The sequence below is a fragment of the Salpingoeca rosetta genome, assembly GCF_000188695.1.
Source record: "Salpingoeca rosetta unplaced genomic scaffold supercont1.4, whole genome shotgun sequence".
NCBI classification, from domain to species: Eukaryota; class Choanoflagellata; order Craspedida; family Salpingoecidae; genus Salpingoeca; species Salpingoeca rosetta.
In genome coordinates this window covers 2,253,392-2,265,145 of record NW_004754930.1, presented here as the reverse complement: position 1 = coordinate 2,265,145, position 11,754 = coordinate 2,253,392, and the positions used below count along the sequence as shown (strand labels likewise).

General features: G+C 55.6%; 5 protein-coding genes across 5 annotated transcripts in view; 1 reads left to right on the top strand and 4 right to left on the bottom strand.

Annotated features, from left to right (window-relative positions):
• The window catches only part of PTSG_01555 (uncharacterized protein), a gene marked incomplete at its 5' end in the record, with an annotated part of 3,004 nt that extends 2,168 nt beyond the window's left edge, over positions 1 to 836 (top strand). The window contains 2 exons of the mRNA XM_004997477.1: positions 92 to 291; positions 435 to 836. Coding sequence (XP_004997534.1) covers positions 92 to 291; positions 435 to 575 — 341 coding nt within the window. The 3' untranslated portion in view covers positions 576 to 836. The remainder of the gene's footprint in view (positions 1 to 91; positions 292 to 434) is intronic.
• On the bottom strand, positions 742 to 3,022 carry PTSG_01554 (cofilin). The gene is made up of 5 exons (XM_004997476.1): positions 2,941 to 3,022; positions 2,484 to 2,487; positions 1,886 to 2,056; positions 1,532 to 1,614; positions 742 to 1,272 (listed from the first exon to the last, which is right to left on the bottom strand). The coding sequence occupies exons 2-5, from the start codon at positions 2,484 to 2,486 to the stop codon at positions 1,107 to 1,109; spliced, it is 423 nt and encodes a 140-aa protein (XP_004997533.1). The 5' UTR covers position 2,487; positions 2,941 to 3,022; the 3' UTR covers positions 742 to 1,106.
• Positions 3,023 to 3,893: 871 nt separating this feature from the next.
• PTSG_01553 (non-muscle actin) lies at positions 3,894 to 5,178 on the bottom strand. Its single transcript, XM_004997475.1, has one exon. The coding sequence runs from the start codon at positions 5,024 to 5,026 to the stop codon at positions 3,896 to 3,898; it is 1,131 nt and encodes a 376-aa protein (XP_004997532.1). The 5' UTR covers positions 5,027 to 5,178; the 3' UTR covers positions 3,894 to 3,895.
• A 490-nt stretch (positions 5,179 to 5,668) lies between these two features.
• PTSG_01552 (uncharacterized protein) lies at positions 5,669 to 7,372 on the bottom strand (the record flags this gene model as incomplete). Its single annotated transcript, XM_004997474.1, has 2 exons — positions 6,938 to 7,372; positions 5,669 to 6,900 (listed from the first exon to the last, which is right to left on the bottom strand). Exons 1-2 carry the CDS (start codon positions 7,320 to 7,322, stop codon positions 5,669 to 5,671), a joined length of 1,617 nt encoding a protein of 538 aa, XP_004997531.1. The 5' UTR covers positions 7,323 to 7,372.
• Positions 7,373 to 8,378: 1,006 nt separating this feature from the next.
• PTSG_01551 (Kifc3 protein) overlaps positions 8,379 to 11,754 on the bottom strand; it is a 4,379-nt gene continuing 1,003 nt past the window's right edge. The window contains exons 2-5 of the mRNA XM_004997473.1: positions 10,831 to 11,610; positions 10,434 to 10,583; positions 9,582 to 10,173; positions 8,379 to 9,194 (exon numbers count right to left, since the gene is read on the bottom strand). Coding sequence (XP_004997530.1) covers positions 8,437 to 9,194; positions 9,582 to 10,173; positions 10,434 to 10,583; positions 10,831 to 11,610 — 2,280 coding nt within the window. The 3' untranslated portion in view covers positions 8,379 to 8,436. The remainder of the gene's footprint in view (positions 9,195 to 9,581; positions 10,174 to 10,433; positions 10,584 to 10,830; positions 11,611 to 11,754) is intronic.

Below are 11,754 nucleotides of genomic sequence, written 5' to 3'. Positions count from 1 at the left end.
TGTGTGTGTGTGTGTGTGTGTGTGTGTGTGTGCTGATGCGTGCCCTGAGTGCCCGACATTGGTCGTATTTGTGTTGTTTTGTGCTGCACAGCAAGCGCATTGCAATTCATGCCCTCTTACATCTCTGTTGACACCGTCACCATCACCATCAACATCAACATCACCTCGCCACACGACTGCTGCCAGGATTGTGGGTACTACTACGAAGGGGACGACGGGTACATGGGCCGCGATAAGCTGAGGGAAGCCATCCTCACCCACGACAGCAACCTCGACGCATACAACGCAAAGGTAGGTGTATGTGTGTGTGTGTGTATGGGTGTGTGTGTGTGTGCGTGTTCGCTTATCGTCAATACAGCAGCCGGCTATGCGTGTTTCTCACGACGACGACGACCACCACCACCACCACGACCACCACCACCATCACGCGTCAGGCGCGGGAGTGTGTGTGGCGGTACACCCCCGTCAACCCGGACAACATCTACGAGTGGGACCGGCTGCTGGACGAGCTTGTGACGTCGCCGCGCACCCCAGAGCAACAAGAGCGCCTTGCACGCAGCCCACACCGCACCTGAGCACCACGCTCCAGGGTTACGCGTGCTGCCTGCCTGTTGTACATATCGCCTCTCTTCGTTGGGGTTACAGCAATGAAAGCATTCTAGGCAGTTGGGGAGGTCGTATTGGGGTCCCTCCAACACCAACAACAACAACAACAACATACACACACACACAAACTTGAAATGCGGTTGTTTTGGGCATTTTATTTTTTGGAGGATCAATCCCCTTTGCAGGCGCAGGGGAAATTCATTGATGCACACGAAAGAAGAGAGGACACGATTGAGATTGCACCTGAATAGGGGGATGGCAATTCGCACGTACGTCTTGGTTGTTGATGGGTAAAAAAGACGGGAGAAACACAAGGGGCACGGAGACAGAGAGGCACGAACCATGCTTCCACGTTGAACAGCACCACACGCACCCATTCAGGCGTCAGAAAAGCAGAAGCGAGGGATAACGTGGTGTGGGAAGACATGAGGAGCGAGGGATGGAATCAGCGCAAAATGGGAAACAGCCAAGACAGGAGGGGAGAGAACGTGGTGGCGCGGTTACTTGGTGCCGCCAGAGGAGACCTTGTTGTAGACCTCCTCATACTCAACCTCGTCGAGGTCTGTGGCCTGGATCTCAGTGTGGATGCCGTTGAGCTGCTTCTTCAGCGCGTCCTTGGACGACGCAAACAGCATCTTGTCCTTGATGGACGCCGTGTCAGGGGTCCTGTTGGTGCAAGTGTGTGTGTGTGTGTGTGTGATTGAGTGTTGGGAACGGAGAAAGAGAGCGAGCGTGATTGAGTGTTGGGAACGAAGAAAGAGAGCGAGCGTGATGGCGTGTGCGCGCATGTCAAGCGTCAGTGTGACGTGTGACGGTGCGCATGGTTCATGTGCGCATGTTTCATTGGCAGAGAGGGATAAGCATGTCAGAACAGCTAGCTGCCAGCACTGGCACACGCAATGTTACAGCTTGCACACAAACGCACCATGCGAAGAAGACAATCTTGTCGCGCTGGCCACCATCGTTGAGGGTGTATTTGAAGTCGAGGACGGCGTAGCGGCACTTGTCCTGTGTGCATGCATGCATGAATGCAAGTAGGCAGGCAGGCAAAAATGACAACAGCATTGACAGGCGAGAGGCGTGAGCACACTTGTACGCTGTTGTGTGTGTGGTGTGTGTGTGTGTGTGTGTGTGTGTGTGTGTAACTTGATAATGGTCGCTGCACGCATGTGCACATGTACACTTGCAAATGAATAAATTCTCAGCGCAACGCAACGCAACGCACACAAGCAAGGGCCAACAGCAACCTCCCATCCAACGCAACCACCACTGCACGCACCGTGGGGAGCTTGCTGATGAACTCGTCGTAGTCGCCGTTGGCGGAGACCTCCTGCACAACAATCTCGGTGAGATCGTCGCTGAGGGAGAAGATGGCGTAGGAGATGTCGTGCTTGATCTTCAGCTGGTTGAAGGTCTCAACGACCTGGGGGTTCACTTGAATGCCAGAGGCCTACAGCACCAGCAACATACAAGTGACAGTGACACACACGCACATGCACACGGGTGAGAAAGAGCAAGAACGGATGTCAACGTGCTGGGACAGTATGAGTGTGTTGGGGGGGGGGGGTGCGTTCGTTGCGAGATAAGGAGGGGGCGTTAACATACAAAGCAACACACAACACGATTGATGATGAACAAAACCAAAAGGAAGCAAATCGTTGCAGAAGCAGAACGTCAAACAAAGCAAACATAAACGACGACACCAGCATTCAGAGCACATACAGAGCAAGACAGGACCCAGCGATCACTGAGCATGTCACGCATGGTGTCGACAAACAAGAAACATAAACACAACAACACCAACACGAAAGCCAAACAGAAAGAAGGTGCATGGCAAGGAGGCATTGGGGATCCGCAGAATCCCGCGCACGACTCACCATGCTGTGTGATGGATGGTTGCAGAGTCAGGTCGATTGGGCAGCAACGATAACGGAAATCGCGCCAAGAACAAAAGCAGAAGCGCGAGGTTGTCAAGAAAAGCAACGTGAGTGCATGCTGCGTTGCCAAAAAGGAATGCAGACAGGGGGAGAGACCGGGGCTGCTTGGCCGTGCTAGATACACTGCGGCAGGCGAATCACCGCATCGCAAGAGGCGCACACACCACACACACATGCAACACAAACACAAACACAAACACAAACAACGCTCTGTGCGTGCGCACTTGCTGACGTAGCCATCATCGCAGCAAGCGACCACAATCACAAACAAAACAGCATCAGCCAAACGCGCAGCACAACGCCATCAACGAAGCATCCACAAACCCAAATCCAGACACAGTGCAAACACCACGACGACAAGCACGGTGCATCCGTACGGTCGGTCGCTCGCACTCACTTTGACGGTGTGGTGGTAGGTGGTCGGTGGTTCGGAGATGCAACGGAGCAAGAACAGCTGGATCGAGAGCGCAGACGAAAAGTGAAACAGTGCCAACCGAGCCAGCAACCGTCTCTCGAGAATTTCTTGATTTTCTTTTTGGTGGTGACGTGGGCGATTTGTTTTATTTTACAGTTATTTTCGGCAGCGAACTTCTTTACAGAAATCTGCAAAGAATTCCACATCCCTGAACGAGCAAGCCAACAAAACTCCGGACCTTGATTGAGCCGGACAGCAGGCAGTTCACTGGTGTGTGTGTGTTTGGGTTCAGTGTGTTTGTGTGTGTGTGTGTGTGTGTGTGTGTGTGTGTGTGTGTGTGTGTGTGCTGTGCGTGTGTGTCTGTGTCTGTGTCTGTGTGTGCTGTGCGTGTGTGCTGGTTGTTCTGTTGTGTGTGTCTGTGTGTCTGTGTGTATTGAGTGTGCCATGTGCTTGAGAGTGAGACAGTGTGCCAGAGAGAGAGAGAGTGTGTGTGTGTGTGTGTATGTCACCTTGGATGCTGTGTCATACGCTTGTGTTGCGCCTTCTAAACAGATAAGGGGGGGGGGGGAACGCGTGCGTTCGATTCAACTCCCCAGCTCAAACAACACCCACCCACCCACCCACGCATGAACTTTCTTTCGAGTTGGATTGGTGCTTGTTTTACTCACGCAGTCGCAGCAGCTGCGATGCGCTCAACACGCACACATACATGGGTAGGCAAAATGTACAGCAGGGCAAGAGATAAGCAAAAAGAAGGGGGGGGGGTGCAATGCAAACAGGGGAAGAGAGATAAGAAGAAGGGGAACGTCGATAGGCAAAAGTTATCGCCAGCAGAAGCAGCAGCAAGCAAGCAGGCAAACAACGGCAAAACAGCAGTGTTTGTATTTATGTTTGGGTGCTCGCGCTCGCTCGTTCGCTAGCTCGTCCGCGTGCCTGCTTAGAAGCACTTGCGGTGGACAATCGAGGGGCCAGACTCGTCGTACTCGGCCTTGGAGATCCACATCTGCTGGAAGGTGGAGAGGGAGGCGAGGATGGAGCCGCCAATCCAGACAGAGTACTTGCGCTCGGGAGGAGCAATGATCTTGATCTTCATGGTGGATGGGGCGAGGGCGGTGATCTCCTTCTGCATGCGGTCGGCAATGCCGGGGAACATGGTGGTACCGCCAGAGAGGACGGTGTTGGCGTAGAGGTCCTTACGGATGTCGACGTCGCACTTCATGATCGAGTTGTAGGTGTGCTCGTGGATGCCGGTGGCCTCCATGCCGAGGAAGGATGGCTGGAAGAGGGCCTCGGGGCAGCGGAAGCGCTCGTTGCCAATGGTGATGACCTGGCCATCGGGGAGCTCGTAGCTCTTCTCCAGGCTGGAGGAGGAGGCGGCGGTGGCCATCTCCTGCTCAAAGTCGAGGGCGACGTAGGAGAGCTTCTCCTTGATGTCACGCACAATCTCGCGCTCGGCGGTGGTGGTGAAGGAGTAGCCGCGCTCGGTGAGGATCTTCATCATGTAGTCGGTGAGATCGCGGCCGGCAAGGTCGAGACGCAGGATGGCGTGGGGAAGGGCGTAACCCTCGTAGATGGGGACGGTGTGGGTGACACCATCGCCAGAGTCGAGGACGATACCCGTGGTACGGCCAGAGGCGTACAGGGAGAGCACGGCCTGGATGGCGACGTACATGGCGGGGGTGTTGAACGTCTCGAACATGATCTGGGTCATCTTCTCACGGTTGGCCTTGGGGTTGAGCGGGGCCTCGGTGAGGAGGACGGGGTGCTCCTCGGGGGCAACGCGGAGCTCGTTGTAGAAGGTGTGGTGCCAGATCTTCTCCATGTCGTCCCAGTTGGTCACAATGCCGTGCTCAATGGGGTACTTGAGCGTGAGGATACCACGCTTGCTCTGGGCCTCGTCGCCGACGTACGAGTCCTTCTGGCCCATGCCGACCATCACGCCCTGGTGGCGGGGACGGCCAACAATGGAGGGGAAGACGGCGCGGGGAGCGTCGTCACCGGCGAAGCCGGCCTTGCACATGCCGGAGCCGTTGTCAACAACGAGAGCAGCAACATCCTCGTCACCCATGGCTGGTTGTTTTGTGGTGGTGGTTTGGGAAAAGGGGGAGAAAAGAGCGGGGAGCTGGCTGGCTTGCTGGTTCAGTGGTCGTTCAAAGTGCAGTCGAGATAAATGAACTACTCAACGTGATGATGATTTGACAAACAAACGTGCAGCGTGCAGTCCGTATTGTGCTTTCTTTGCTTTGTTGTTGTGCTATGTTTGTTGTGCCAACTCACTGCGCCATGCCACGCCAGCGAAGCCTGCAAGCAAGACAGCGGACAAAGAGACACAGCTGGCTTGCGTGTTGGTTGCAGAGATAGCCCCCTGCCACAACGGGAAAGGGTGGCACGAGTGGCTTGCGGTGTGGGCGTTTGACACAGAAATAGCGCGGACAGCAAAGCGCCAAACGTCGGCATCCACCAATTCAGGAAAGGGGGCGGGGAAACCAAAGAAGCAAAAAGAATTTCGCGTAGGGAAACACTGTATTCACAGAGGATGACATCAGTGAGCGGAAAATCACATTAACGTGTTTGACGATTTATTTCGCCGTTCTCGACCACAGAGAACACGCTAAAAACCCCCTTTCCCTCAGCACAATTGACTACGGCACCCCACCCCACATCCACCCACCAAGTCACAATGAACCACACAACAGGCAAACCACTCACACTAATCCTCGTCTTCATGTTCACCCTCATCGTCGTCCTCGTCACTGTCCTCGTCACTGTCCTTGTCTTTGTCCTCGTTCACAACATCGACCTCTTCCATATTCTCATCATCATCATCACACTGCTCGTCATCGAACACCCCATCATCGATTGCCTCCTCATCCACCTCATCGAGGCTCGTGATCTGCCTGTAAAGCTCATCCAGCCGAGCATTTGCTTTTGCAATGCATCCCTCAACTGTCTTCGGTGTCAGGGTTGCAAACGCCTCGTCCAACCGCTGGCGCACGTCCTTGAACGTTGTGTCGTAGTTGTACTGTCGACCAACGTCTCCTTTCACGTTTGCCCAAACAATCTCGATGGGCTGAAGGTCGGAGTAATGCGGCGGTGTCCACAGCACCTCGTGCCCAGCGTCCTCTGCCATTTGCACGACGACGGGCTTGACTGTTTGTGCAATGTGGTCGCGCAGCCTGGCCCACAGCAAGGCCCGAGTGTCGGTGTCGGATACTGGCAGGCCGCGCGCCGTGCAGGCCTCGACCATGGCTGCCTTCTTCCATGATTGCTTGGGCGTGTCCGCTGGGAGTGACTTGTGGTACTTGGCGTTGTCCATGACAATGATGGTGTTTTTGATGCCACGGGCGTCGAGCGTGGCGAGCAGCGTCTGCATCCAGCGCTCAAAGTACGCACTGTCAAACATGCCATGGTAGTCTTTGGTCTGCGCCTTGCCACTCTGCTTCTTGCCCCCCTCAAAGATGTCCAGCGTCTCGGGTAACAGCTGTGCACGATGTTCCTCGGATCGCTCTGCTTCTGGTACTGCAGGGTCGCTTGAGATGATTGCCGCGATGAAACAGAAGCGCCGGCCTTTGTGCTTTTGCTTGGGGAGCAGGCGGTTATCACCGGGGTCGTACAGCGACTCATCATGCCGGCGGTAGTGGTGGTGTATGTAGCTCTCGTCGAGGTAGACAATGCGTCGCCGCTGCTGTCGGGCCTTGATCATCTGGGTGATGTACGCGTCTCGTTTGATCAGCACCTCCTCCTTCTCCATGTAGGTGGTGCAACCGCCTCGCTGACCTCTCTCGTAGCCAAGGGACTCCAGGTATCGTTGCACAGCTCTCAGGGCGTTCGCTTTCGAAGTGGGATCAGAGTACATCGGCAGCACACCGGAGGAGCAGAAGAAGCCGAGCACGTCCTTTGCCACAGTTCGGTTGCCCTTGACAGTGCGCTCGTACAACCAGTCTGCAGCTTCACACGCAATGCCTCAGTGCGCTTGAACTTCGTCGTCTTTCCCGCGTGGCCGTCGCGACTGACACCGCTTGCGCGCGCTCGTAGTCCTTCCATGCTTGTTGACAGACGTCTGTGCTGCGCTGAAGGACGTTCTTTGCGAGTGCCGTGAACCGATACTGCTTGGGCCTCCCTGACTTGTTCGCGTGGACAAACTTCTCATGGCGAAAGTACGCCTGCACGGCGACGATGTCCAGCTTTGCGTCCACCGTCAGCGTCCTGGAGTTTTCCTTGCGCTGCTTCTTGAGCCACTTCTTGAAGGCGTCGTACTCCTCATTGTCAAGGCTCCCGGTGTACAATCGGCCTTCTTTCTTCTTGACACACGGCGGTGTTCCGTCAGTGCTGCCTGCTGCGGTGGCCGATCTGCGCTGCGCCATCTTGGATGCAGAAAGTCGTTGGCATCAATGTGAATAATCGGCAATCCCGGAGGTAACAGGAAAAGATGGTTCTGTGCTTGCGCTCTGAGGTTTGCTGTCTTCGTTCTCTGTTGTGCGTGGGACAGCCAACGGAAAATGGAAGCGATTGACGCATATTTCGGGTGGTTTTGAATGTGTGCCGGTGATGAAAACTTATTTTTTCCGCTCACTGATGTCATCCTCTGTCAGTCGTGTGTGGGTAAAATGGTGATTTTGCCACCCAGCTCGCCGCGAAAAACACAAACCACACAAAACACAAACCACACACGAATACATGCACACAAACAAACAAACAAACAAACAAGACACTGCACCACACAAACACACCTCACAAGCTTTGCAAAGAAGCACGTGTTTACTAGTTGAACGGAGACCAACAAGGACGCGCAGACACGCTGTAAATGCTGCCTCCCACGTTGTTGCAGGCGGGCGGGGTCAAAAGGAGGTGGAAGAAGAAAGAAAAGGAGGGTAAAGTGGTGAAACGGGCGGGCGGATTGGTCGTCTTCACATCAGGTCATGTAACAACAACAACAACAACAACAACAACAACAACAACAACAACAACAACAACAACAACAACAACAACAACAACAACAACAACAACAACAACAACAACAACAACAACAACAACAACAACAACAACAACAACAACAACAACATGCGGAAAACCAAATGGACAGGTGAACAGGTGTTCCAACGGATGCACAACTCTAAGCAAAAGGCGAAGAAAACGCAAAAACACACAAGAAGCAGAACGACGAACGGCTTGGTCACAACACCCAGATTGAGGCGCACGCACAAAGCAGCGTGGTCGGAAATCGTGCACGTGTCAACAACGAAACAAAGAGTCCCCAAGATCAACCCGGACACCCACAGCAATGTACACTCACGCACAAACGCATATGCACGACACGCGCATACGCACGTGCACACACGACACAAACAAACCACACTCACTCACGCACAGCGCAAACAACCAACCAAACAAACAACCAAACACGCGAATGCAACCAAACAAACACACACACACACACACACACACACACACACATACAACCCTCAACAACAAGGGGCGCTACTTGCGCGGGCGTGGAGGCCCGGGTTTCTTGTGCTTGGTGGCGGGCCCAAGCTCAATCTTGCGGATGCCCTGGCCAAACTTGATGGTCATGTGTGTTTCGGAGAGGTTGGTCGCCAAGGGGCTGACGTTGACAAATACGGCCGTCTTCGAGTCACCGCCAAGCGAGTCCTGCAGCGCGTGCGTCAACTTCGAGTTGCGGTATGGCACATGCGGGGAGTTGGTGGCCAGCGACTTAAACACCTGGCCCAGTGCAGACAGGGACTTGTTGATGGCTGCGGCCTCCACCAACCGCTCGCCGCTCGCCTCCGTCTTGGACACGCGCTCAGACCCGGCAAGATCAACCAGCGTCAGCTTGCCCACCGTCGTGGCCTTTGAGATGGTGTTGTATGCGGTGACCGTGAGCTGCAGCAGGAGGTGGGACCGCGACGAGTCTGTGTTCATGAGCGTGGCGCCCACAGAGCGGTGCTGCTCGGCCGTCTCAATTGCCTTGAGCACGTCCTCCTCACACGTCGCGTTAATCTCAACCAGCCCGCCAACATATGTGCCGTTGGGGCCCGAGTGCAGCTTGAGGTCCTTCTTGCGCTCGGCAGTAAGCAGATCGAAGATCTTCTCGTTGTACACCTCCATGATGGACACCTGCACCTTGTACTCCGTCTCCTTGCGCTCGCCCATGAGTGTGAACAGCTCTTGAATGGCGCGACGGTTCACACCGGGGTTGTTGGGCGGTCCCATCATTGTGTACGTCTTGCCAGAGCCTGCGCAGTCACGCAAAGGGAAGCAGCAATGCGCACGCGTCAGGTTGTGTGTGTTTGGGGGAGGGGGAGGCGCGCGGCGAATGAGCACAACCAGAAGTAAGCAAGGGGAGCGGAGCACACAAGTTGTGACATGTTCGCACGCGATGCTCAAACGCAGACACATGCCGCCATGTCTACACACACAACACAACACACACACAACGCACACGACGCACACACCCGCAACACAGACAAAACACAAACACGCACGCATGCACAAACACACGCACGCATACACAACACACAAAACACACAGTGCAAAACACACACACACGCACAACACACAAAATACACGGCGCAAAACACGCACACAAACAAGTACAGCACAGTACAATGCACACCACGCACCAGTCTGGCCGTATGCGATGATGCAGACATTGTACCCGTCCACGCAGGAGAGGATGATGGGCTTGGTGTCGGCAAAGACCTGCTCCTGCGTGGAGGAAGGACCAAAGCACCGCTCAAACTCAACCAGCGCCGTCTTGCCTTGCAGCGTCTTCACCTCCATCTCCGTGTCCGAGGCAAACCGGAACACGCAATCGCCACGGTCATCGCGCCGCACACGGCAGAACACGCGGATGTTGCCGCGCAGCTCCTGCACCTTGTTGTACAGCAGCTTGCGCTGCATCTGCTCCTTGAGATACTTGGCCGTCACCTCGTCCAGCTGCGCGTGCACGTTGGTGAGCAGCCCGCGCGCATGCGTGATGGCCGTGCTGAACATGGGCACCAGCGTGTCGATGTTGCCTTGCAGCTCCTCCTGTGTCTGGCGCTGCTCGCGCTTGAGGTTGGCCACCTGCCGCTGCAAGTCTCGCAGCACGTCTGCCCGCGCCGCGCCGTCCGTCGCCTTGTCCTTGTACTCCTGCACCTTCAGCTTCAGCGCAACATTCTCCATGCGCATCTGCTCAAGCTGGTTCGCAAGCTCCTTTGCCTTCTTCTTCGCCTAAGAATTAAGGGGGAAAAAGGGAGGGGGGGAATAGTCTTGTGTTACGTTTGTTGGAAGGGCGAAGGGCGTGTGTTCGACACAGTACGCACCTCAACAACACCAACAAGATGACCACCACCACCAACAACAACAACAACAACAACAACAACAACAACAACAACAACAACACCACCACCACCGGCAACAACACCACCACCACCAACAGCAACAACACTACCACCACCAACAGCAACAACACCCCCACGATGAGAGCGTACCCCTGTTTCGTCGCCGCCGAGGGAGGCAACCTGGTCCTCAAGCTGGGCAAGGCGGTCAGCGTCTGCCTGCTGTGTCACAAGCTGCGACTCAAGCTCTCGCACCTTGTCCCGCAGCTCGTTGTTCGTGTTCATCAGCTTCTCAATGCGCTCCTGTCTCGAGGGAAAGGAAGAGGGGAAGGGGGTTGTGGTTGGGTTGGGGAATGGGGCGCGTGAAGGGGCGCGTGAAGGCGTGGACACACGTGACTGTGTGTGACACCGCTGAGGGCACAGATACGGGTAACTGCACTCAAGCTAGCGCCCTCACAAACACAAGTAGACACACACCACAAGTAGACACACACACACAAAACCACAAAACCACACAGACACACACACACACAAAGCCACACACACACACCTCTGCGTCTGCGGCGAAGCGTTCCCTGCGCATCATCTCGCCCTCGACGCGCGTCTTCTCCCTGACGAGCTCGCGCTTCGCCGACGACTCTTGATGCTGCTTGTCCTCCAGCAGCTTGTTCAGCTGCTGGTCCTTCTCTGCCACCTGCCGCTCAAGCTCGGCAATCCGCTCGACCGCCGCCAGCGTCAGCGCCCCGCCCTGCTTGCTGTTGCCGCCCTTGCCGCCCTGCGCAGGGAAGTTGATTTCGCCAAAGGCAATGGCGTCGGGGAGGTTGTAGTTGCACTCGCGCAGCGCCAGCAGCTGCTCGTTGACGTTGGTCCAGTGCGGGAGGCTCTCGCTGATGTCGTGCAGCATGGCGCGCACCTCGGGGATGTCGCACTCCCACTGCAGCGGCATGCGCGCCCACTGGCCCATGTCCTCGTCGTAGTACAGCCGCGTGTTGCGCTCGTTCTCAAACAGATATGTGGTGAGCACGCCGCGCGTCGGGTGGTTGTATTGGCCCACGCGCGCGTCTGTCTCGTCAAGGGCCTGCTCCGTCTCCGGCTGCTGCGGGTACCACTCGTCCGGGAACGGCATCCACTCCTGCCGGTCCCAGTCCATGTACATGCGCTGCCCGTTGTCATCGACGTAGGTGGTCACCTCGGAGCCGTCGTCCAGCGTGACGTACTCAAACGAGCGGATCTCCACGCGCTCCTCGTGGAAGTTGTGTGGTCGTTCCACCTGCGTTGCGCCGGTCCGCTTGTTCAGGTAGTACACGTTGCCGTCACGTGGGTCACGCAGCTGTGCGTGTGTGTGTGTGTGTGTTTGTGTGTGTTTGTTTGTGAATGTGTGTGTGTGTGTGTGTGTGTGTGTGTGTGTGTGTTGTTGTGTGTGTTGTTGTGTAGTGTGTGTGTTGTGTGTAGTGTGTGTGTGTGTGTGTTGTTG

Bases quoted from the DNA above. Each gene is read 5' to 3' on its own strand.
- PTSG_01554 (XM_004997476.1), bottom strand. The intron at 1,615-1,885 runs GTGCGTGCAGTG...GCATGCACACAG, and splicing joins TCATCAGCAAGCTCCCCACG to GACAAGTGCCGCTACGCCGT. The intron at 1,273-1,531 runs GTGCGTTTGTGT...TTGCACCAACAG, and splicing joins AAGATTGTCTTCTTCGCATG to GACCCCTGACACGGCGTCCA.
- PTSG_01553 (XM_004997475.1), bottom strand. From the start codon at position 5,026: ATGGGTGACGAGGATGTTGCTGCTCTCGTTGTTGACAACGGCTCCGGC.